Source organism: Brachycentrus maculatus, unplaced genomic scaffold (genome assembly GCF_059751285.1).
Source record: "Brachycentrus maculatus isolate JH-2025_06_01 unplaced genomic scaffold, ASM5975128v1 h1tg000202l, whole genome shotgun sequence".
Lineage (NCBI taxonomy): Eukaryota > Metazoa > Arthropoda > Insecta > Trichoptera > Brachycentridae > Brachycentrus > Brachycentrus maculatus.
Window position 1 is genome coordinate 532,752 of NW_028280953.1, and position 27,757 is coordinate 560,508.

Sequence of the window (27,757 nt, forward strand, 5' to 3'; positions counted from 1 at the left end):
TTAATTTTTCGAATACACCCTTATCAACAAATATATAATATACAGGATTTTCACATCAAATTGGACATTTTACGAATCAAATTAGAAGCCTAACAAGTGAAATTGGAAGTTTTAATGCGTTAGTCGTCAAGTTGGCAAGCCTGCTTGGCACGCTGTCATAGTCTATGCGTGCGATGTATACTTAAGTTTTCAGACAAGATTTTCATTATACTAAAGTAGTTACATGATTTTTAAATCATGATTAGGTACTATTTCGAATAAATTTTGAGAAATTCTTACTTTTTTTATAAAAGACAATATAATGTCAAATTGAATTTTAATAAGCTATAAAGAAATATTATATATATATATATATATATATATATATATATATATATATATATATATATATATATATATATATATATATATATATATATATACATATAAATATATATATATTTTTATATATATATATATATATATATATATATATATATATATATATATATATATATATATATATATGTGTGTATATATATATATTAAACCCTTATCCGCACCCCAATGGTGCATAGGGCACTGTGCCATATAAACGCAGTGTTATCTTGATCGTTTACACATGAAGGAAAGGTGATCAGCCCTCCGCTTCAGGTACCAGTCCATGGTAATATTGAATAAATATTACAGTGAAAAAATCACTTATATTTATTTTACCCCCCTTTGGAATCGAACCGGGACCTCCAGAACGGTAGCCGAGCGTGCTGACCATTACACTACGGAGGCGGACAAAATATATATATTTATTTATATAAATATATATATTTATATAAATATAGCTTTTTCATTTGTGTTTTTATCATACTTTCAACATGAATGGAAGGCGTAGAGAATAAGATCCACAGTGAAACAACTCATAAATGTGAAGGAACAGAGAAAAAGAAGAAAATACTTGGAAAGTGATAACACTGAGGCAACTTTCAGGCAGATTGTAGAAGCAGAGAGGCGATGATGGAAATCTAAAAATTAAAAATAAATAATCATATTAAAAAGGAAGGCGTCAAGCGTCCAAAAAACGGGTATTAAATTATTTCAAAATACTTACTTATTACAGCTAGTCTTACCTTAATTTTGTATTTAAAAAAATGTAATACAATGTAATATAATATTTTGTAATAATCATATAAATTTGTATTGTAATTGCTTGGATTTAATGTGTTTTTTGGATTATTACACCATGAGCTTCTCTGATTTGCAGTGTTTACCATCTAAGCTATAAAGGCTACAAGGCATAAATAGTGAATATATTCAAACCCTTATCCGCACCCCAATGGCGCATAGGGCACTGCATCATATAAACACAGTGTTATCTTGATTGTTAACACACAAAGGATAGGTGATCAGCCCTCCACTTAAATTCCAATTAAACTCCAATTAAAGTGAAAAAATCACTTATATTTATTAGACCCCCCTCTGGGAATTGAACCCGGGACCTCCAGAACGGTAGGCGAGCGTGCTGACCATTACACTACGGAGGTGGACAGGCGAATTGTGAATATAACATGGCATAAAAACCCAAAAAAACGGTATTGATAACTCTGCCATCCTCAAGTAAGAGAGTGCCTTCTTCATCTGTTGATAAAATTTCTTAAAAATTTCTTATACTATATCATCAAATTCACCTCTTAAATATTTCCTTATTGACCACGGTTCATTTATTAAGAAAATGTAATTAAATCATCCTTTAAGTGATTTAAAAAAAATCAGGTCTCTATATAAATTGAGCACTTTTACTAAATGAACTTAATTTTTTTGAATGTAATATGTTTGTTTTTTTTTTATATATAGCTCACTCCTTTCAACAACGTCATAAATAAAAAAAACTGATTTTTAGAATATAATAAAATGTATTAAAAATAAATATCAAGCCACTTATTGAACGTTTTACTGTGCAACAGATCTTTTAAGGTAAAACCTGAAGATTTTTTCTCCATTTGAAAAATATTTTGTATATTTAAAAAAATAATTAAACAATAACATTTCTTCGAAATGCAAAAACAACTCTTTCTACCCTGTAGCGGGTAAATATTAAGTTAAACATATGCAGCTTTTGCTGAAATATAGTACATTTTCTGGGCATTCCAAAAATATGCACAACTGAAAATTGTCGATTTTTGATATTTGACGTTGTTGAAAGGAGTGAGCGATATAATGAATATGACACATTCTTTATAAGGATGGTAGAAGTTATTGTTGCAAATCAGAAGTAGAAAAGCAGTTATGAAATATTTGTATGTTTAATGTTGATGAATGAAACGGAGAGATGTATTAGGTGTAAGTTTTGTACTGACATTTATTGGTGGAATTGCATTGTACACCATATAATAATAATAACAAACAACTATGTAGTTTTTTTTCCATTTTTATTTAATATGACCATCAGTGGCGTGCCTAGGGTTTACCAGTAAGGCAAACCCACTATTTTTCACATTCGTGAATACATGATGTACCTATAATTCCTTCACCTCATATCATTCCCAGTATATAGTAAGCACCCAGAAAGTATTATAAATATAAACAATGTATTGTAATCATTGTGAAAATATGCATACATGTAACTTTTGTAAGGTATAGCCATCACCTTTAAACAAAGAAAATGTTCACTATAATAAAATATCTTCCTCAGATATCAACCATTATCAATAAGTACCATCACCATATAATGGCATGCGTAGTGTTTAATAAACATATAAGCGCACGATAATTTAAAAACAGTGACACATTAATTATGTATTTTTAATCATTTGGTCTAGATTTAGTCATTTTTATTTGGAATTTTCGGGCTTTTGGGCTTCTAGGGAAGTACCGCCACTGATGAACATTAACATCATCAGACAGGTAGGAGGATAGAGAAAACTCTGTGTGATATACACATGGCTGGGGCTAAAAACCATCATAAAATGTCATCTCCCTGAATTGTCATGTACATATAATATATAACATAAAATTTTGTCTGATCTTCTACCATTTCAACGTTTTAAACTTGCCGATTTCTCTACAAAAGAATTTTTATTCAATACAGAAGTTAACTTAACTTCAATTTCTAATTTCTTAAATAAATGTTTGACTTAGTAAATACCACTATTTCTTAAAATCTACTGTGACACTTGTTTCGATGCATTCCGCATCATTTTCAAACACCGTGTTTGAATACGGTGTTTAAAAATGATGCGGAATGCATCGAAACACGTGTCAAAGCAGATTTTAAGAAATAGTGGTATTTACTAAGTAAAACATTAATTCAAAGTGGATAGATTTTACTACAAAGTGACTGCCGAATCAATTAATGAAATTCAATTTCCAAGTTAAACTCGTGTCCCATCAGGAAGTATTAAATGTAGAATCAGTGAAAAAATATACCTCTCACAAGTCTGATGATATTGGTAACTACAAAACTCAGTCACCGCCTCAAATAAAATAAAAGTGGAAAATCTATAAGTTTTTGTTTTATTATATTGTATACAGTATTGTATTATGTGTTGTAATCTGATCATGTTGTGAACCAGGCAATCGCAATGGATCTACCTCAAAAGATATCTAGAGGAAGACCAAAGAATTCATGGATGCTGCAGACAGAAAACATTATTCGAAGGCATGGCCTAGGTGAGGTTGCCCATGAAAGAAGGACCTACAACCTGAGAATGAGGAGAGCTGACTCCAACAGTCTACAAAGCCGATAAGTTGGGATGTAAAAATGAGAAGATTGTGTGTATTCTGTATGATGAGTGGTAGTTTGTGGGTGGAGGATGGTGTGTATAAGGGGGTGAGTGTACTAGACAAAGCCATTGACAAAGCAGATCTTGTAGTAGCCTTGGCTGCTCACGTGGGGCTGCTGGCGGCGCGGAGAGTACGGCCGATCCGGACTGTCGGAGGACGCTCTCCTTCGCACCAGGCCCATACTAGAAAGGGAGAGATAGAAGCAACTTGCTTTAGTTCCTGCAAAAGTGTTGATTCAACCTTTTTATTCAGGGGTAAACTTTCTTCTTAAAAACACAACTAAACTATCCACGTCTTTGCAAACATTCTTCATCTCTTGTACCTTCTTATACATACCCACCGATTATTCAGACTCTTGATCTGACGACGCCTAAGTATTCAAAACACTTGATTATTTCAAGATTTTTTTATTCAATTACATTTGTCTCATAATTTTGTTTTATTGTTCTTTCTTTACTCATCGTTCCACATGTCCAAACCATCTCAACATATCATTCTTAATTTTATTGATAATGCTTATCTCTGCCTTGAAGTCTGGGCCTTTACGGGGCTGACAACCGTCATAGGCTGGTTTAAGTTACAGGAGTTATTTTCATATTATTTTTTGACATCTCATCAAAGATGAAGAAGAATATGGAAGTCTGGGAAAAATAACTCCTGTAATTGGAGATAATCCAGATTTTGAGAAAAAGTATTTGGACACACTCAAAATGTTGTAATTCATTCCTTATATCACCATTCCAACATCTATCATACATGGTTTTACTGCACATTTGCTTTAGATATTGACTGCGTTCAGTCTACTTACATCCTTTTTTTTGCCAACTCCATGTTTAACTTCCATACTCAGTTAGTTAGAACCAGGACTAATGCTTATTTAGCTTTTGGAAAAAGGTTTTCATTTGCTTTGACTGATTTCAGCACATTATTTATTATTCTCATGTGTTCAATAGGATTTTGATAATGAAATTACAGTCTGTGTTCTGACTAATACTCACAGTCTAGCAGTAGGGCGTACCCTCCGGGCCCCGCGCCGGCCTCCTCGGGCTTCTAGCAGTGCCAGGCGCTCCATCGCTGTCACCTTCACCACGTCTGGAACAAAACGCAACCATACATAGAAATATATATAAATATAAATATGTAAACTATATCTGAAAAGATAGAAAAAGTATTGTATTGTACAATGGTTTGTACAATACAGCATTATCGATAAAATTAAGAAAGGTGTGTTGAGATGGTTTGGACATGTAGAATGAATGAGTGAGAAAAGAACGGTAAAATAAATTTATGAGGCGAATGTAGTTGGAAAAAGGAGCAGAGGAAGACCGAGAAAAACATGGCACGATCAGGTATGCCAAATACTTGAAAGTGGTCAGGTTAGGGATCGTAACAATCGGCGGGTATGTATCAGGAGATGCATGAACGTGGAAGAGGCGAAGAATGTTTGCAACGACAGAGTGGTGTGGCATTCTATTCTCTCTGCCTACCCCTGTGAGAAAACGGCTTGATGGTTAGTTAGTTAGTTAGTTTTATGTACAATGGTATAATATAATAGAGTAAAAGACCAAAGAATCCATGGATGCTACAGAAAAATGATTTGATTTGAAGGCATGGCCTATCATCTAACGTTGACAGAAGGACCTACAACCTGAGGACGAGGAGAGCTGACCCCAACAGTCTACAACGACGATAAGTTGGGATGGATCCAGGAAGTCTTCTTCTTTATAATAATATATAAAGGTTCACTCCAACCAAAACACATCAAAGTTTCAGAAGTTAAAAATAATAAGTTAATTTTTAAATAAAAATAAACTATTATATAAGACTCAAAATACTCTTGTTGCTTTGTAAAATAAAGAAACGCTGTTTATCAAGTCTTTCTCAAAACCAGCGAGGAATCAAGGAATCGGGGTAAATTACACCAAATGTGGTAAAATGATTTTTTTTTAGGTAAAAAGGAAATTTTTCTAGTTTGCTATTTAGTTTTGCTAGTTTTGAGTCAAAACTGACGTAATGTTGCCATCTTGTTTATCCTCCGTCGCACTCTGTTTTATTGGTCTGAAGGACCTTCAACCTAAGAACAAATACAGTTGACCTCAACAAGGATAGGTAGAGGAAAGGCAATTGAGATGGTAAGCGACATAGGACGCAGAGAACCTGGACATATTGTGAACCAGACAATCGTCATGGATCTTCCTCGAAAGACATTTAGAGGAACACCAAAGAATTCATGGATGCTGCAGAAAGATCACATGATTCGAAGGCATGGCCTAGGTGACGTTGACGTCCATGATAGAAGGACCTACAACCTGAGGACGAGGAGAGCTGATCTCAACAGTTTAAAAAGATGATAAGTTAGGGTGGAATTAAAAAGAAGCACTCTGTCTTATTTTTAAAGTTCTCGGAACACTTTTTAGGTTAAAAAATCGAAGGCACACATTTCTTTACATGTTTCAAAGATAGGAAGGTAGGTTTGGTATATTTACCTTGTTGAGCAGACACAGAACTGTGTGAAGTAATAGTGTGGGCGCGGCGGGGCGCGCGGGGGGACTGGCTCAGGGGCTGTAGAGACATGGGGCGCCGCACCCACCCGCAGCGGCCGCTCGCCTGATCCTGTAGCAACAACTCCCAACTTTCAACTTTTCATCGCACATTTGATAACAGTTAACAAACTAAACACAATCCCACATCAGTGATGTAGATTGCATTGCAATGCAATACTAAATTGCTTTCAGGTGGGGACTGACGAGAGCATTTCGTCGTAATGTAACATTCGCGGTAAGCATCCGACTTCGGATGGAGCACTCGGAACGCTGTACTGACTATACGAATGCTCGTATCGTAACGTGTTACGTAATGACAAAATGACTCCGGTCGATCCCCACCTTTTTAAGAGTGGTCTGTCAGGAAGTCTGGATGCTTCTGTATTAGATCTAGGAGTGCAGTTGGACAACTTCCAATATATCGTAGTCATACAGAAGAAAGTGACCAAGTGCATTTTTTACAAAATCGTGATCATTGACTATTTGATATCTTACTAGCTTAATACTGCTATGAAAAAAATCCCAAAGGATTTTAAACTTGGAAGTATAAGATATAGACTTGTAAAAAATTGCTAACTGCATTGATGTTTATTTTCTTGCCAAGCAAAAGTGACTTAAATGGTCCTCCTGAATATTTTGTTTTGTTAGTTGGTCACTTTCTCCTGTACGACTACAATATATCCCTGATGATTCCATTTTTTTGAAATTTAATGAAAAATATTTGCTTTTTTATCATATACAAAAAATACGTCAATTTTATACTATTTATGTTTGCCTAAGGGGATCATTATTAGAAATAGGTATCAAATTGTGGTAGAGTGGGTTTGAACCGAGAAACCAATCGGCCAATATATCAGATTGAATTGAACATTTTTAATTTGTTGCCGACGGATGTTACAGGTCAAAATAAAATATGGAACAAAGGCAAAATAAAGGAATGGGTAAATGATCAAGAGTTTATTTTATGAAAATTGTAAAATGTTTATATTCTTAATTTTTCTCTCTTTTTTTTTTATGTATATTACGTTAAAATCGTAAAAAAAATGTATCAAAAAGAATTCCACCGACAAGACACACAACGTGGCTTGGTGGATCTCTGCAAAAAAAGGTTCTAAATATGTAAAAATTGTGATTTAAATAAATGTATACAAATAAATAAAAAAAATAAAAATTTAAATTAGTTGGCCCTGGTAGGCCAGTATATCAGACTGAATTGACAATTTACCCATAGTTGGTCCTGCTCGGCCAGTATATATGATTGAATTGACAATTTACCCATAGTTGGTCCTGCTCGGCCAGTATGTCCCTTCCCTCCTGAAGGGCCAGGCGCATCTCCATGCGCGGGCTGAGGCGGCCCGGGGGCGCGGCCCCAGCAGGCGCGCAGGCGCCCCCAGCAGCCCCCGGGGGGCCTGGGGGCGCGGCCCCGCCCGCCAGTGTCTCCTCGCTGGCTGTCGAGCCGCAGGTGCTGCCCGCGTCGGCGTCCGACGCGCCCCATGGCGAACTGCTTGATACTGGACAGTGGAAAATCAATTGGAATTCATTAAAATCTATTGAAAGTTTGGCTTTGTAGCTAAAACACGTTGTGTGTGGCGTAGACGCCAGGCGCCTACATTTATGTAACATTACTCAGGCACAGAATACGCGCTAGGCGCTTATTGCTATCAACCCGTTTAATAAATAGCTATTTTTTATAATATTCATTAGTTGCCTAATTTCTGTTTGGAAATGTTAATTAGAATTCTGTTTGACTATTATTTACAAGAATTTATAGCATATATGTAGGTATTTAATTTCCTCAATTGATTCAGCAGTCACTTTGTGGTAAAATCCATCCATTTTTAATTTTTAGTTTTACTTAGTAAATACCACTATTCCTTTGAACATGTCGCTCACTCCTTTCAAGAACGTCATAAATCAAAAATCGTCAATTTTTAGTTGTGCATGTTTTCGGAATGCCTAGAAAATGTACTATATCCCAGTAAAAGAATCTTATTTTTAACTTAATATTTACCCGCTACAGGGCAGAAAGTGTTGTTTTTGCATTTTGAAGAAAAGGTATTGTTTAATTATTATTTTTAAATAAACTAAATATTTTTCAAATGGAGAAAAATCCCTCAGGTTATGCTTAAAAACATATGTTGCACAGTAAGAAGTTCAATAAGTGGCTTGATATTTATTTTTAATACATTGTGTTATATTTTTAAACTTAAAAAACGTTCTCCTGAAAAATCGAGTTTTTTGATTTATGACGTTCTTGAAAGGAGTGAGCGATATGTCACAGTAGATTTTAAGCAATAGTGGTATTAACTAAGTAAAACTTAAATTAAAAATGTGTAGGTATTTAGTTTACATATCATAATAATGATAGCGGATGTGTATAGTTAACAATAAATAAATAAGATTGATTCTTCGTATTCTTCATCTTTCTACAGATCCTGGAGATCTGTGTGTGGTGCCGTCTGTTCCTTTAGGAATTTCTTTTATTAATATTTATTAGTTGCCTAAGAAAATTCTCCTTGCCTATTATGTACAAAGATTAAAAGAAAATTCAGTTTCTTAATCTTAAAAATGATGATTGAAGAAAACACTTTTTTACCACTTGAGTTTTATTATAGACTACATGTTTCAGAAGTTAAACTTCCATCATTCAGGTCTGTATAATAACAGTTATTATACAGACCTGAATGATGGAAGTTTAACTTCTGAAACATGTAGTCTATAATAAAACTCGAGCGGTAAAAAACAAGTGTTTTCTTCAATCATTGTTTCATGTCTTACCACAAAGTTAATGCCGAAACAATAAATAAAATACTTAAAAATGATTGTGAACGTGCAATATAGAGTAAATAAATAAATAATAAGGTTCATCCTTAAAAACAATACAAGAGATACAATAAATTCAATATCTTCTATCAATCAAAATTTTTTAAATAGTTTATTTATTTGTCTTGTCATATTTTCTAAATACCACTAAATCTGATCTTTATGTCCTATGCCTCATAATTTTTTATCAACTGCATACCTTCTTTCGCACATTCTGTTTCCAATTTAAATCTTTCTTTTTCAAACATTGAACGTATCCACGCTAAATGAGGGAGATCCTGTGATGACGTCTCTTTAAATTCACAAATAGAGTTTTATCTAATATGGAAGAGTTATTCTCAAAATGACTCGTAAGAATTTGGCAGAAGAAAAAAATCAAATGGCCTAAAAGTGTCTTATATGAAAGTATACTCTAACAGTCTTGACTGATGTATGCTAGATGCGTTGGCTAACTGGGTTAGCAGAGGTCGGCTTTTAGCGCATTTGATGGTTAAATATAAGAGTTGGCATAAGTGCACTTACGCAGAGGTGATGCGTGTTCGGGCGGCCCGTTTGTTGGAGTACGCTCCGGGTCCTCGGTCCCCTCCCCGGGCCCCTCTCCGGGGCGCCCTCCGCCGTCAGCAGCACCGCCACCCGCGCTGCTTTCCTGCCGCCAAACACCAGACACCACACCACACCCGGCATCCGCTCCGTTACTACACCTCTAGTCTAGTGCACACACTGCTAGGCGCACTGCGGCTAGTAGGACACCCGCACACTCTACCAGGCATACACCACACCCAGCATCTCTGTTACCACACCTCTAGTCTAGACTAGAGGTGTGGTACTAGTGCTGCACACACACCCCTGCACACACTAGTGCTGCACACACACACACCCCTGTACACACACCTCTAGAGGGACACCCGCACACTCTACCAGACGCCACACCACACCCGGCATCCGCTCCGTTACTACACCTCTAGTCTAGTGCACACACTGCTAGGCGCACTGCGGCTAGTAGGACACCCGCACACTCTACCAGGCATACACCACACCCAGCATCTCTGTTACCACACCTCTAGTCTAGACTAGAGGTGTGGTACTAGTGCTGCACACACACCCCTGCACACACTAGTGCTGCACACACACACACCCCTGTACACACACCTCTAGAGGGACACCCGCACACTCTACCAGACGCCACACCACACCCGGCATCCGCTCCGTTACTACACCTCTAGTCTAGTGCACACACTGCTAGGCGCACTGCGGCTAGTAGGACACCCGCACACTCTACCAGGCATACACCACACCCAGCATCTCTGTTACCACACCTCTAGTCTAGACTAGAGGTGTGGTACTAGTGCTGCACACACACCCCTGCACACACTAGTGCTGCACACACACACACCCCTGTACACACACCTCTAGAGGGACACCCGCACACTCTACCAGACACTACACCACACCCGGCATCTGCTCCATTACTACACCTCTAGTCTAGTGCTGCATACACCGCCAGGCTAGTGGGACACCCGCACATTCTACCAGGCACAGACCACATCCGCTCTGTTACTACACCTCTAGTCTAGTGCTGCACACACATTAATCAGCCGCAGTATGCCAGAAACCACACTACATACAATTTTCCGCTTTTTCAAGACATTTATTCAACTAACGATGGTTGAGTAAAGACAGGTTAAATTGATGATTCTGTTCTTCTTAGGCAAACATTCTTCATCTTTAGCACATTTGTTCATCTCTTCGTACATACCTGAGACCATCCACTATCAAGTATTTGAAACACTTGATTATGCAAGCCTCCGTTGGTCTCTCTCAGCTTCTATTTCCTACTATATATTCTTTTGTATCTTTGTTTTACCATTCTTTTCTCACTCATTCATCTCAAATATCCAAAGCACCTCAAATCACCATTCTTCATCACACCTTGCATTCTTTTCCCATTTCACCATTTGAATATCAATATAACTTCATTTTACTTTTATTGACTTTCATCATTCTTTCTCCTACTCCATACTTCACTCTCATACATTAGGGTGGTATTAGGACTCCTTTTTGGATTACAAGTTTAGCTTTATTCGCAGCATTCTCTACGTTCCTGGCATTCATTTTCCTTTCTATATATGTAATGCTGCATCACATCACGCCACACCCACACCACATCATACTACACCACAACACACCACGCATGCACTTTGTGATACCTTTTAATGCACCCTTAAATTTCATTTCAAGGTCACATCCATAGACAACATTGAACATATATTTCTATTTCGACATATGGAATTATGATAAGGGTAGCATTTTTTGGTCTCAGTGCAGCATGAAACCCATTTCATACAATATTCAGTAAGTCATGCATTACTAATGGTCAAGTCAAACAGATTGTCCAATGGCCAATATCTGATATAGAAGATGATAAAAAATAATATGGATTAGATGTACCAAAACTTTTTGAATCGATTGACCCATTTTTTTCATTGAATTTTTGTAATTTTCAAAAGCCAAATAAGAGTCAACGGCCGTTAGGCTAGTTTTGATTATTCATTTCTTGTCCACATTTTTCCTAACCCTCTTTCAAGTTACTAACGTGTATCCGTATTCAAAAATTCTGTTAATATTTGTTTGACCTTGTATCGAAAATACCTTAAACAAAGAGTATTAAAAATTTGACTTGACCATCAGTAATGTTTAGAAATTAATTATATGATGAATTATTGAAATCGCCCACGGTCAAAACTTATTTTGTTAGTTGGAAGATATTGTATATATATGTATGTAAAGACTTTGAAGCAATTTGTATTTACAATATTTCATTAGTCATAACACAAAAGGTTACAGATAATATTCCAGTGTTTTGTTTTTTACAATTCACATACAATATTTTCAAATTTATATAAGGAATAATGCCAATAGCATTTTTCTGGGATATTATGCGATGTATTTTGACACTGTTTCGGGCATTTAGGGACAGAATTAAAAACCAAGATATTATTAAGGAAAAGGTCGACGAGGTGTGGGCAGAAGGCAGAACTCCTGGCTCCGGAATATAAGAGATTGGTCGGGGATAAGGACTGCCGAGGCGCTGTTTAGAGCTGCCCGAGACAAGGACAATTACTCTCAAGTGATAGTCAACGTCAGCGAGATCTGACATGATACCCACAGAAGAAAAAGAAGAATGTGTGGCTGAGCAAAGGATAATAATTGTCCTTTTTATAATCACTATCCCATATCTTCAATTATTGAAATGATCAAGAAAGATTCTTTGAGGTGGTTTGGACATGATTTTAATTACTACTATATGAGGCATAATCACCCAGAAAAATGCTTTCAGTATTATAAACAACTGTGAACATCTAAGAAATTCAAGGATTTTTCTTTTTATTCTTATGTTAGAGGTTACAACAACATACAACAGATATCTACTCTGTTCGATAATGCAAGGTTAGGTTGGGTCCTAAGCTAACCTAACATTTCATTAGGTTAGGTTAGATAATTTAAGGCTAGTTTTAGGCATTACTTAACAATACATTACATTTGGTTAGATGTAAGATTAGTTTAAGCCCTTGCCTAACCTTGCATTCGGTTATATTAGACAGTTTAAAGTTAGGTTAGGTTGGATAATGTAAGGTTAGGTTAATGTGTTATCAAATCATCATTGCAGTTAGCCCTTTTGTTATTACACCAGTCAAAGGGATTGTAATCATGTATTTGGGACATATCTAATGTGAAACGCTATTATTTTTTTCAGCTTGTGTCTTTTTGAAATGAAAATATGTTCAGAATTTTGCGTTTATAAAAATTTATGAAATTTATCCGTTATTCCTTTAAGAAAGTTCTACGGAAACCATATATGGTTAGGTTAAACTAGAGAAATTAATTGAAATACGAAATAAAAACGAAATGTTTTGATGTTATACGACACTTTACAGGACAAATAAACTCCGGCTGGGCACAAAATTTTATATTATAAGACACTTTCCAGAACAAATCAACCCTGATTGTGCACAAAATGTTGTATTATACGACACTTTACAGGACAAATCAACCCTGATTGGGCATGAAATATTCTTTTATACGACACTTTACAGGACACTTCAATCCCGATTGGGAACAAAATTTTATATTATACAACACCTTACAAGACAAATCAAACCCGGTTGGGTATGAATTGTTATAAAACGCTTTATAGGAAAAATTAACCCGGATCGGGCAAGCAATGTTCTTTTATACGACACTTTACAGGACAAATCAAGCCCGATTGGGCACAAAATGTTCTATTATACGACACTTTAGACAAATCAACCCCGATTAGGTATAAAATGGTGTTTTATACAACACTTGACAGGACAAATCAACCCTGTTTGGGCATGAAATGTTCTATTATAAGACACTTAACAGTACTTAGCACAATTCTAAAAATATTTTGACTTTTAAACACAGAAAACACGGATGTGCTGATGCAATATATATGATTTGTATGGGTTTTTAAACAATTAGTGTGCATTTGGACCTTTGACCCCGGTCTGTAGGTTAGGTATGTATACTTTGGAGTCCATTCATGACAAGTATCCATCATGCAATATCAAATATCTACGTTCAAACACCCTAAATCCATTTATCGTTCAATGATATTATGTTGTACATTCTACATATTCATACGTACATTACGTTTCATCAAAATCTGTCCACTAAAACAAAAATGCCTCCTTTAAATATGAAAAAGACTACAGACATGATTTTTTTCAAAGCGGTTCATTTTGCAGAAGTGATGAAGAACTAATGATGTATTTATCGATGAAGTTTTTATTATTATTGTATTTAAAATTATGTGCATTTGAGAGACAGAGTACCAAAGCAAGAAATTTCGATTTCACAGAGACTATTACAAGTATGATTTGAAATAATAATTCAAATGTATGGTGACAAGGTGATCTGTCTAACGCTTAAGTGAAAATACCTATACAGGTGTTTAAAAAAATTTGTGCCAGGTAAAAAAACATGTTTTTTAAGAAGCGTCTTCTACCCCAATGGCAGCCCCATCTGTTAAAAGCGATAGTAAGACACATACCACTAAATATTACTAATAGCTGAGAGCGTCTTGGCAGCTGCTAAAACAGCAGCGCCATATGTTAAAAGTAACAGCAAGACACGCAATACTATACATTACTTAAAGTGGACAGCGTGTTTCTTGGCAGCTGCTAAAATATAATATACAGGTGTTTATTTAAATCTATGACAGGTATAAAACACACTTTTTTCCAAACATTGCTTTTAGATCTCAATGGTAGTGCCATCTAGTGAAAGTTAACAGAAAGGCACGAAACACTTAACGTTATTAATGGCGGACAGCGCGTTTCTTGGCAATCAGTGGGGTTTTGTTTTTCTATGTAAAAACCTTTCTTTTGACATATTATAAAAACATTTATTTGGATTTTTGTTTCCTTTAGCCATAAAAATGTTTTATTTTAATCTGTGTTGGAAACAGGAGGGATAATCTAGTGTGGGCCAATCAAGAACTGCTCAGCGTTTGCTCATTGCTGGGAGGTAACCACGTAAAACTCCTCAGGAGGAGCCGGACTGTTGACTATCATCAACAGACCTTACGTTCCACTAGAAGATTGTTTGGCATTTTGTGACCTAGCTTGGTTTATGGTAAAGTGTTTTTTCACTCTTATATTCATGTAATATTATCCTGGACTGGCACCTGAAGCGTAGGACCGATCACCATGCTTTCATACCTTATGCAGTGCCCTATGCACCATTGGGTGCGGATATAGCTCAGTAGCAGTAGTTCATATGTATGTTTTAAATTGGCAAATAGTCTGTGTGGCCTTGTAATAATAATCAGCCTTATAAGTGTGTTTCACTCTTATATTTATGTAATATTATCCTGGACTGGTACCTGAAGCGTAGGACCGATCACCATGCTTTCATACCTTATTGCAGTGCCCTTTGCACTATTGGGTGCGGATATAGCTCAGCAGTAGTAGTTCATATGTATGTATTAAATTGGCAAATAGTCTGTGTGGCCTTGTAATGATAATCAGCCTTATAGGTGTGTTTTATTTGAAAGATGGAAGAAACGACAAATGTTTTATCTCAAGTTTAGACACCTATATATTGGTATGTCATCCCAAAGGTGGATATATGGATAATCCAGTGTCTGATATGAATAAATAATTACATATTCTTGATATTCTGCCTCTCTGTTGGCCATGAAGCAGTGAATGTAGGTTAGAGGTCAGTGTCTGTGATGTTTGTTTCGAAGCTCAATCTTACCTGTTTATCTGTTGGACTAGGGGTGACTTCTGATTCAGCACCCACGCTGCTAGTGGAAGAGCTGTCTGATCCCTCCTCTTCTAGAAGCGGTTCCAGTCTTCTCCTGCGAGTCAGAAATGGAGACGCCATTGTAAACAGACCAGAATCAAGAAATCATGGGTGTAAACTTTGGAAGAGACCCTAATTAATGATAATTATCCTAAAAACAAATATGATTGTTTTTTTTCTCAACATAGATAAAGAAAAATATGGAAGTCTGGGATTTACAAACCTTACAGCCTCTTAACCCTTTCCAGTCCAATGTCGAATGACATTCAACATTTATTTCTTCATCAGTTTAGTGTTAAAATACAAGAAAACATTTGAAGAAAGAATTTGAGTAGTGTGGTTGTCAATAATGGGTAGAATTGGTGAATGTTACACGTGTGTAAAGTGATCACTTAAACCAGCCTATGACGGTCGTAAGCCCCGTAAATGCCCAGACTTCCATATTCTTCTTCATCTTTGATGAGATGTCAAAAAATAATATGAAAATAACTCCTGTAATTGGAGATAATCCAGATTTTGTGAACAAGTATTTGGACACACTCAAAATGTTGTAAATAAATTATCTGGTCAAATTATAAGCTTAATAATAAAAATGAAAATGGTATTTTCTGGCGTTTCTCATGTGTGTGATTATAATCCAGGATTCGGATCTCACATACTAATATAAGAGTTTCTGCTTAGTAAAAAGCTTCTTTACATCTCACCAATAGATGTCTCTAGTGAAGTTTTAGTGATTCATGAACAAGGTTTCTAAATTGGTTCATATATATAGAACTTCCAAGAATTTGAGTAGTGTGGTTGTCAATAATGGGTAGAATTGGTGAATGTTACACGTGTGTAAAGTGATCACTTAAACCAGCCTATGACGGTCGTAAGCCCCGTAAATGCCCAGACTTCCATATTTTTCTTCATCTTTGATGAGATGTCAAAAAATAACAAGAAAACATATTTTTTTCTCACACGTATTTAGTGTAAAATGTGATAATAACAGACAAGATTGTGTACATTCAAAATAAAAATATTTTTTTTACACAAGTGTGGTTTTATTTAAAAAAAACTTGGATGTATTGTTTAACCCTGTAATGCTGTAAATCTATTGTGGACCTGGTGGAATTTTTAATTTTTTTTTATGGACCGGAAAGGGTTAAAGACTGGTTGAGTGATCACTTTACATACTTGCAACATTCACCATTCTACTCATGATTGATAACCGCACAATTCAAATTTTTGGATCTCCTACGTACATGATTAACATCCTGACACTGTGAGTTCACAAGAGGCACCTATGGTTGGACTAGGAATTTGAGATGTCAAAAAATATCAAAAATAAATCCTAAGGAGAGAAACCCAGATGTATGAACAATTATTTGGACAAACTCAAAATGTTACTAATAATAATACTGTTTAATTGGCTTTTTTTTTAACGTAACTATTTTTTGTCAATGTAATGTAATGTTTATTAATGTTAATGTAACTATTGTTTTATATCATTTTTTTATATGTAAGCTGTACAATTCCCGAATAAATAATTAGCATATCCGGAAGTATGGACGTAAATGAACGTCAGTGCGAATTTTCCTTAAAGGAGTATCGACGTTAATGAACGTCAAAGTCCGTCTGTCAGTTGGTGTGATGTAACTTGTAAAGCAATGACATCTGTGGATATTTGTGTGTAATTTTGTCATAATTGAAAAATATTTCGAATAGGTATTTCATTTAAAAAAAAATTCTAACATAATTTTTATCTTCATAATAAATCAATTTAAAGAAAAAAAAAATCGTGTAAAAAGAACCCACTCTCCAAAGAAAGTCGGACATCAATTTTAGTACTCTCGGAAAGGTTAAGGTGATATGAATCTTGATTAAAGTAACGCCTTACTAACTAAAACTAATGCAGACTTTCATATTCTTCTTCATCTATATTGAGAAGTCAAATTTTTTTAAGCCCTTATCCGCACCCCAATGGTGCATAGGGCACTGCATTATATAAACGCAGTGTTAGCTTGATCGTTAACACATGAAAGAAAGGTGATCAGCCCTCCGCTTCAGGTACCAGTCCAGGGAATATTGAATAAATATTAGAGTGAAAAAATCACTTATATTTATTTGACCCCCCCTGGGAATCGAACTAGGGACCTCCAAAATGGTGACCATCACACTATGGAGGTGGACTAAAACTAACTCAGACTTCCATATTCTTCTTCATTATTAAAATGTATCTATAACTAACTTGATAATAGAATACCACACAATTCAGTCTTTGCAAACATTTTTCACGTACCTTGGTAAAAGTGGTCTCAATGATGGTCCAGCTATGGGCGGAGTCATCAGGAGCTCATCCATCATCAGCTCTGTGTCGTCATCTCCCGGACAGGACGATGACGACTTTGTTGGAGACTGAAAACATGTAGAGACTTATTCAAGGGTTAGAAGAAGAAGAAGATAGGTACGAATCTATTTTTAATGTAATGGGAATACGGAAGTCAGCCAAATGCGCTAGCAAAGATTTATTCTGTCTTGGATAATTTCTAACATGGGTGGTCCTAACATGATCACAAATATGGATATGGCCTAACATGAGTTTATTTCAACATTGAAATTGTCCAATACGACTATATCTGAACGTGGAAATGGCCGATATTAGTATGTCGTAGTCATACAGGAGAAAGTGACCAAGTGCATTTTTTACAAAACGTGATCATTGACTATTTGATATCAAACTAGCTTAATATTGCCCTGAAAAAATCCCAAAGGATTTTAAACTTGGAAGTATAATATATTGACTTGTTAAAAATGACTAACTGCATTGATGTTTATTTTCTTGCCAAGCAAAAGTGACTTAAATGGCCCTCCTGAACATTTTACGTTTTGTTAGTTGGTTACTTTCTCCTGTACGACTACGATATCTCAAATATGTTATTATGTAAGACATGTTCAAATTAGAACTAAAACACTTGATTTTTACCACTTGAGTATTATACTGTTACGACTAGTTTCGGAAGCTACAGATTTTAATATAACGGGTTTGAATATTAACTTGTATTCAATATATATATATATATAAGGAAGTTTATATTCAAACCCGTAGATGGAAGCATTTGTAGCTTCCGAGACAGTTGTAACAATATTTTACTCATATTTTTTATTTAAAATTAAGTTTATCTCAACATGGAAATGGCCAATATTAGTATATCTCAATGTGTAAATGTCCCAATATGAGTATATCTCAACATGCAAGTGGCCTAACATAAGCATGTTTCATGCCTTACTTACAGACAGAGTGGCGTGGTCCGAGTCAGGGAATGCGTGGTCGCTCAAGTCCCCTGAAGAGGGGGTCCCCCAAGCTTCTTCCCCTGAGGCTCCGGACCCCTCCCCGCCCGACCCTTCAGGACCACTCACGGACCCCCGGACTGCTCTCCATTCACCAGTTCCGAGGTATCTAGACAAAAAAATAATTTAAAATTAATATCAAAATCATGACCTCATAATTTAAATGATCCTAGGATTCTATTATTTATTGATTTGGCATTGACTTTGTAGAATGACATGTTGGTAATTTAAAAAAAAATAAACCCTTGTGTAATACCACTTATTGAGTTTTATTTCATTACACACGACTAGTTTTGAAAACTATAGTTGTTTTCATCGACAGTTTACAAGGAGAGTCATTTATTTATTTAAACTTCATGAACAGAAAATAAATAAGTACATTGGCGGGATTATTGCTAAAAAGCAATATCTTCCAACCAACCAAAAACAGAGTAGTGATATTGATCAAAACGTTTGATACGATATATAGCTGTTTGCAATCAGAGGGTAGATAGTACTTGAAGATTAAAAAAACATCAATTACAAATTAACATTTAAAAAAACATAAATTACAAAAGATGATAATAAGGAGAGCAAAGGAAAAAGGGAGTTTAACCTCTAAGCTGCTCGATTTCGAGTGTCAAACTATCCGTCCCGTGCTGGATTATTTTACTTTACAATATTTTTGACGAAAAAATAATATATTTGCCTATTTTTTGTAGTGAAACTTTCGGATATCCATCATAGATGTTCACAGTACACAATGCACTTTACTTATTATGTTTTTATTATTTCACAAAAATATTAACATTTACGGACTCGCGGCCTAAAGTATGGCGGCTGTATAGAAGACGCGGCTGTCGTATCTGCGGAGCACGAGCCGACCGGAAGTATTCATGATAAAGTTGACACTAAATTAAAATAATTTTGATATTTTATGACAACAAATCACAGAGAACTAATTTATCCATGCCTCGAACCAAATTTAAGTGCAAAAAAATATCCATAGGTGTTGATATAAGTACGTAAAGTTGAAAAACGACTATGCATGCGATTCGCAGTCAACGGTACTTCTATAAAAAACGACAATAGTAGCTTACGGGTTAAGGAAGGAGGTAGAGGGAAAAACTAAGGGAGGAGGCTTGATGGACAGTTAGGATTCTAACAATAACTAGCAATGTCTCAGACGTTTCTTAAAAGTTATTAGAGAAGGTGCATTTTTTACAAGGTGAGGTAATTCATTCCATAGTCTGGTTTATTTACAAATGTTTTACTAATCACCTCAAGTAGAAGGTATCAAACGTTTTGACCAATATCATTAGTCTGTTTTTGGTTGGTTTGAAGATATTGCTTCTTGGCAAAAGCCCGCCAATGTACATTTTTCTTTTCTGTACTAAATAAATACAATTATATTTGAAAAATATTGTAGACACCTAATAATTATGGCCATTTAAATAAAAAGCGATTTCATAAATTTCAACATACATTTAAGGAAAATCTCAAAACAAAAATGATAAATCGTTCTTTCGTTCTTCTTTGAACCCTTATCCGCACCCAATGGTGCATAAGGCACTGCATTATATAAACACAGTGTTATCTTAATCATTAACACACGAAGGAAAGGTGATCAGCCCTCTGCAATATTGAATAGATATTAGAGTGAAAAAAACACTTTTATTTATTCGATCCTCCTGGGAATCAAACCCGGGACCTCCAGAATGATAGCTGACCATTACACTACGGAGGCGGCTCTTTCGTTTCTAGGTTAAAAAATTAGTAGACTTAAAATACTCTTCATAATAAGAGCTCAATCTCTTTTTTGGAGAGGCACAGCGAATCTAAAACTAAAAGTATGCCATATATATAAATGTTAAGAAAATGTATTATGTTGTACTTTAAAATGTAAGTATATTAAATAAAATAAAAAAATAAAATCTTTGTATCACCTTTCCAGGAATGATGCACCGGTAGAAGCTGCTCCCGACTCTGCCAGACTGTTGAGCAGCGCCATCTTCTCGGCCACGTAGCTCCCGGCCCGAGAGGTCCAGCTCAGGAGGCCTTGGGAAGCCTCCACATCTGCGCATCACAACATGCCTTCATGTTAATTGACATAAGAAGAGAAAACTGACTATTTCCATAGTAGACTAATATGTTATTCAAAAGGTTATAAGATCCTATGTCATGGTTTGTGAAAAAATAGTGAATATTTCTGTGGTCAACCTCTTCAAAAAAAGCCACCCTTTTTTCCCCTATTATGTTTTTTTAATCATATTTTGAAATATAATAAATCAGTATTATACATAAATAAACTATTGTTTATATATTATATTAGGAACGAAAAAATAAACAAAGGAAAAATGGATATATCGTAGTAGTACAGGAGAAAGCGACCAAGTGCATTTGTTTACAAAAACGTGATCATTGACTATTTGATATCTTGATTATCTTGATATTTGACTATCAAACTGCTCTTCTTCTTCTCCGTCTTAATCCTCATTGCTGAGGGCTGTGACCCTTGCAGAAGCAATGACTCTTCTCCAGTTATCCCTTGACTGCGCTGCACGTAGCGCTCCAACCACTGAGGTGCCTGCTGCTGCCTTAATTTGATCGGTCCATCGTGTGGGGGATCTTCCTCTCCCTCTCTTTCCAAACTGCATTGATGTTTATTTTCTTGCCAAACAAAAGTTAATTAAATGGCCCTGCTGTACTTTTTATATTTTGTTAGTTGGTCACTTTCTCCTGTACGACTACGATATCTAGACTGGTGGGGGAATGACCCGAGCTGGATTCGGGCAGATCGCTGTGTCAGCAAAATACCTACCCAAATTATATTCGGGCAAATCACACAAGGGGTTAATGTAAATGTATGGCATATGAATATACGTGTATAACCTGTATAGGTTGTGAATTGTGAAATGACAGTGACTATTTAAGGCCAAACTTGCATTTATAAAACTCAGTTGGCTTTCGGCAACGCATAGAATCGGACGTCGGATCATGCCCAGTATTTTTTTTAGAATGCATATTGGATTTTTTTGTTTTTAGAATATGTATTGAAAAAATAATTTAAAATATTTTTTATAACTCCTTACCTTTCACTCTTTACCTCTTGTGTTTTTAAAACCATATGTTTATTTTGAAGAAAAATCTATTTTCATATTATTTTTTGACATCTCATCAAGGAATGAAGAAGAATATGGAAGTCAGGGAATATGGAAGAGGGCATTAATGGGGCTGACGACCGTCATAGGCTGGTATAAGTGATCACTTTACACACATGTAACAATCACCAATTCTACCCATTATTGACAACCACACTACTCAAATTCTTGGAAGTTCTAAATATATGAACCAATTTTGAAACATTGTTTTTGAATCACTAGAACATCACTAGAGACATCTATTGGTGAGTTGATAAGAAGCTTTTTATTGAGCAGAAACCCTTTTTTTTAGTATGTGAGGTCCGAATCCTGGATTATAATCACACACATCTTATAATCTTTGATGATATGTCAAAAAATAATATGGAAATAACTCCTGTAATTGGAGATAATCCAGATTTTTTTTAAAAGTATTATATACAAACTGTGTTAAAAAATAAATAAAAATAACTTTAAATTTAAACCAGAGTTTAATGAAAATTAAGTTGCTTTTTAACAAATTAAGTTGCCTTAATGTTAGTGTCTAGTGTATTTATATAGTTTGTTAAATAACAGTCAATATTTACAATAAACGTCTAATAAACGCACATAGTTTACGATATAACAGTACATATTTATAGTAAACGTCTATTATACTGTGAAATAACATTGAATATTTACATTAAACGTATACAGTTTGTGAAATAACAGTCAATGTTTACAGTAAACGTCTAATAAACGCAAATAGTTTATGATATAACAGTACATATTTACAGTAAACGTCTAGTAAACGTCAGTAAACGTATAAAGTTTGTGAAATAACAGTGAAAATTTACAACTAACATCTAATATACATTTAGTTTTGTAATTTAACAGTGTATATTTACAGTGAATGTCTAATATACGTATATAGTTTATAAAATAAGTACCCTTTTCGTGTGCTGGCTGTTCCCCCATCAGCTGTGTGTCATCTAATTCATCCGAAGGCATCCGCTCGAGGCTGGACATGGTCCCATATCTAGAACAAATAGCATGATATAAAGCATTTGAATAGTTAAATATAAACCCTCATTTTGCCATGCAATCTCAGGTTATATTTAACCAAGGATTATTAACTGACCAAAGGTTATTAGATATAACTACTTGATAATGACATTCAAAGTAGAGTTAAATAGGATAAAAACTTTGTATATATGTCGCTCACTCCTTTCAAGAACGTCATAAATCAAAAATCGGCAATTTTCAGTTGTGCATGTTTTCGGAATGCTCAGAAAATGTACTATATCCCAGCAAAAGCTGCACATCTTTAACTTAATATTTACCCGCTCCAGGGCTGAAAGTGTTGTTTTTGCATTTTGAAGAAAAGGTGTTGTTTAATTATTTTTTTAAATGTATTAAATATTTTTCAAATGGAGAAAAAACCTTCAGGTTTTACCTAAAAAGATCTGTTGCACAGTAAAAAGTTCAATAAGTGGCTTGATATTTATTTTTAGTACATTGTGTTATATTTTTAAACTTTAAAAACGTTCCCCTGAAAAATCAGGTTATTTGATTTATGACATTCTTGAAAGGAGTGAGCGATGTGTCGTTTATTTCTTCTATCCCGAATTCATTTCATACTAAATTAAACCGCATCGATCATTTCTCTATCACCATTTACCGGATTTATTGTTCGAATTAAACTGCATATTTGATACATTTTGTCTGTTTTTTTATATTCTTTTCGATTTTCTTACATTCAACGGCAATGTATGGGATAGAAACAATAGAAAGCTTGTAACCGATAGCAGGAGAGGTCGATATTGATGAAAAGGAGCTGCTGCCTGTACCTGCATTTCCAGAAGCGTGCACACTCTTTGAAAGAAAACTTTTTACAATGCACATTCAATAACCGATGCTGAAAAAAATACTGTTTGCAAAGCCGAAAATATATTATTGACTTACGAAAATAAAATAGTTAAAAAACAATTTTCGATCAATAAACCTAAACAAATAAATTAAATTGAATTCAGGTTTGTATTTTTTAAAAAAATATATATTTTCATCTGAAACCTGTATTCTTCTTAGAATTTTAACCTACAAATGGTTATACAGATTGGGAGGCCGGTATCTTTACTCGGTAGTATCTACTTGCGTATTGACTTCTTTATCCCGCATTCATTGTTTTCCCGCATTCATAGTTTATTTTAATAGGTCCCTTAGATAGATAGAGGTTTCACTGTATATATTTCAATTACAATAAACCCTTCAATAACGAACTATTAATTTAACTAACTTATGATCATGTCACTTCTCTGCAGAGGCGTGCATTCTATACAGACAGAAAAGCAATTCCTTCCCTGTATTACTCGCATTCCATATAGAAACGAGACCAGTGCCTACTATGTCTTATACCTACCTCACAAAAACTCTGTGTATGCCACTGACTGCAGGGGTAGGCAGAGCGAATACTCTATCCTTGCAAACATTCTTCGCCTCTTACACATTCATGCATCTCCTTGTACATACCCGCCGATTATTACGACTCTTGACTTGACCATGCCCTAGTATTTTAAATTATTGACTGTGGTGAAATAACAAAACCGTGGTCTTCCTTATTCTTATTCCCTACTTTATTCACCTGATACATTTGTTTTACTGTTCTTTCCTCACTCATTTGTTCACAAATCCAAACCTACAAAACTTTCTAAATTGTATCAACAGTCCTTTATTCAGCTTTGCATTTTTTCCTTATTTCACCATTATAATATCTCTCATACATTGTTTTGCCACGCATTCATTTGAAAAATCTTATTTTGACTTCATTCAGTCTATTTTTGATTCATTTTAAAATATAGGTTTCGAAAAAACCACTAAAAATTCAATTAACGTGTGTTTAAAAATGTTTACATTACATGTCAAATTCAGCAATGGTTTCTTTAAAATAAGTCATTATTTAGTTCGGTTTTTAAATTCAATAATTCAAAGCTTATCACTCCAATCAGTACCACAAATTTGGTTACGTATTGCGTATTTCTAACTCCTAACATATTTGATAATTTGACACAAAAAACATAGGCTGGAAAGAAATATAAACCGAGAAATTATGAATACCTTTCAGATCGAGTAACCGAAAAAGTAACAGTTAGTTAAATATTATATTAATTAGTAACAAATTGTCAGCAGTGGTCGTCCTGGGCGGCGCGAACCTGATGCCTTGTAAAAGAGGCAAGCTTGATAAAGGCTCTCAGGAGGCATGCGGAGTACATGGCCAAGCCAACTGAACACGCCTTTTCTTGACGACAATTGTGACCAAGATTTGCTGCGTCCTACGCCTTATCTCTTCATTCCTCACAAAGTCAAACCACCGCACGCCCAAAATTCTCCGCAGACACCTATTCTCAAAGCTTAGTACACGGCTACTCTGGGCTCCTGTAAGGTGCCATGTTTCACAGCCGTATAAGAGAAATTCGTCAGCAGTTCTCGACAGAACTTCGGGACGTGGATCTGACTTGGGAGGATGCAAGGGAGCTGGCAGCCAACAGAAAAGCCTGGAGACAGTTTGTGGACTCCATATGCTCCACCTAGGGAGCGGATATGGTTTAATAATAATAATTAGTAACCGATACTAATAAGGAACAGTTATTTTTCATTTCTTCTAGAGGTATAGGCAACATATCTAAATTGTGAATGAAAAACTGGATTACATGATATTTTATCTTCAATTTTTGTTTTTATAGATACCTAAAGTTAATATTATTTAACCTTTTCAAGGCCGTGTATGGTGGGTCTTCTGCTATGGGGGAATCGTCAGGGGATTCTTCTAATGTGTGTTGCTGCAAAAATAAAATAACAATTAAGTTAAGTTAATCTTTACCCAAAGGATAAATGAGTTATCTGATAGAGGAGAAAAATCATATTCATAAAACTGTGTGTGAAGCACAAATGGGACTGGACGTGTGGCAGCACTGGAGCGCAGTGTTGCGATTGATCTTCTCACATCAAATCTCTAGAATCAAGGCATATTATTTTAAAAAATATATTTTTTATTGATTATACTTTGTATTTTAAAACAAAATACCACTGACTAACTATTGGGTCAACCACATAGTTAAAATACTTATATAAGGCCCAATATAAAATAAATTGCAACTAAAATTTCTTTAAACCCAGATAACTTTTGATAATTTTTTTTTGCTTATAACGCCGTTTTTTATTAAAAAAAGTTTTCTTAGAAATAAATATATGGTTTTGTAAAGAATAGAGTTATTGAAAAGTAATGCATTAAAAAAGTGATAAAAATATTTTTTATATAAGTATTCTAAAAAAAAAGGTAAATTCCATTTTTTTTAAAATCATTACATCAGCACAAAAATTAGTCCGGCTTCTCACGTAGCTGATTGCATACTGAATCATCAGCCAGAATAAATCAGTAAATTTATTATTATTCCTGTTTGTATTCTTAGCGCAAGAACTAGTTACTAATAATAACATAAGTACCGTCATGAGGTTTTTTCCATCGCATTTGTAGTCGGGAGTGGGTGGCACTACAGATATGTTTGGCACTCTGGTCGGGGATGTGGTTGGAGGTTTGTAGGGCTGGCCTGATCTGGGCCTCTCGTTCTCCGAATCCAAGGCCAGGAGGTGGGCAGCTGGGTTCATCGATGACAGCCCTAATAGTGGAAACGTAAGATGAAATTTCAGCTTTCAAAGACAGCAGATGGAGGCGCATTTTAGGAGCTTGTGTGAGGACCATCGGATCAATTTTAGTTCATAAGGAACTGTGACGAGAGGTGGTATCATACATGATTGAAATAGCAAAGAACATTGCTACTATAAACCTAGCTAGGACCCAAAATGCCAAACCTTCATCTAGTAGAACGGAAGGCCAGCTGACAACAGTCAGCAGTCCGGCTTTACCTGAGGAGTTTTACGTAGTTTCCTCCCAGCAATGAGCAAATGCTCTCACGAGAGGTGATATCATACGTGATTAAAATAGCGAAGGACATCGGTACCATATACCTAGCTAGTACACAAAATACCGAACCCTCTTCTAGTGGAACAGACGGCCTGTTGATGACAGTCAACAGTCCGGCTTCTCCTGAGGAGTTTGAAGTGGTTTATCGACAGCAATGAGCAAATACTGATTTCTTGATTAGCCCACACTAGATTATCTCTCCTTTTTCCAACACAGAATAAATTAAAAAGTGTTTTTAATTAGAAGTTACCACAATCCACTTATTATTAAACTTATTGATCTATAAACTTTGTATGTCATAAACAAGGTTAAAAATAAATACAAATCAAACTAAGAAAAAACACACACACAAGACGACAATTCACGAATTTTATTTGTGAATATTATTGAGGAATCGGAATTTAAGTATGACTACTCAGTCTTCACTGTCAAATATTATTAAGATCACATTTTCTTCTTTAAACTGAGAACCACTCTGTTTTTATATGCTGCAGTATCCCATTACTTCCTCCACTGTTAGACGCAAATATAAGTAAGAAGGAGTTTTTTAAGAATTCTTTGGGTATTATTTAAATTTTACTTGAAAATAAAACATATCGCGATGAAAGTGTTCATAAATGTATGTAATTAGGAAAATAAAACTATTTTGTCAAGAAGAGCTAACGCAAAAACTGGATGTTATTCTTACCCATGAGCATCAATGGACTCCAAGAAAAATTTACAGAAGCCTTGGACGTATCAGCTCTGGAGGTTTCTGCTCTAGGGTTTACTTCCTCGGTGCATCTTCTGATATCACCGTTGACTGTCGCTTTCGAGGGAACAGAAAAAAAATCAGGACTAAAGGAGGAATATGAGCTGTTTGGTCTGTCCGTACCACAACACTGACTATCACTACC

General features: G+C 35.2%; 3 protein-coding genes across 3 annotated transcripts in view; all 3 read right to left on the bottom strand.

The window, feature by feature from the left end:
• Window positions 1-3,298: 3,298 nt before the first annotated feature.
• On the bottom strand, window positions 3,299-12,279 carry LOC148307262 (uncharacterized). Its single transcript, XM_088263616.1, has 6 exons — window positions 12,244-12,279; window positions 9,645-9,768; window positions 7,575-7,810; window positions 6,243-6,369; window positions 4,755-4,848; window positions 3,299-3,938 (listed from the first exon to the last, which is right to left on the bottom strand). The coding sequence occupies exons 1-6, from the start codon at window positions 12,277-12,279 to the stop codon at window positions 3,812-3,814; spliced, it is 744 nt and encodes a 247-aa protein (XP_088119742.1). The 3' UTR covers window positions 3,299-3,811.
• A 6,434-nt stretch (window positions 12,280-18,713) lies between these two features.
• LOC148307263 (uncharacterized) lies at window positions 18,714-25,667 on the bottom strand. Its single transcript, XM_088263617.1, has 4 exons — window positions 25,649-25,667; window positions 22,834-22,922; window positions 20,711-20,840; window positions 18,714-18,894 (listed from the first exon to the last, which is right to left on the bottom strand). The coding sequence occupies exons 2-4, from the start codon at window positions 22,910-22,912 to the stop codon at window positions 18,714-18,716; spliced, it is 390 nt and encodes a 129-aa protein (XP_088119743.1). The 5' UTR covers window positions 22,913-22,922; window positions 25,649-25,667.
• Window positions 25,668-27,698: 2,031 nt separating this feature from the next.
• LOC148307264 (uncharacterized) overlaps window positions 27,699-27,757 on the bottom strand; it is a 147,996-nt gene continuing 147,937 nt past the window's right edge. Inside the window, exon 19 of the mRNA XM_088263618.1 lies at window positions 27,699-27,725. Within this exon, the coding sequence (XP_088119744.1) occupies window positions 27,699-27,725 (27 nt within the window). The remainder of the gene's footprint in view (window positions 27,726-27,757) is intronic.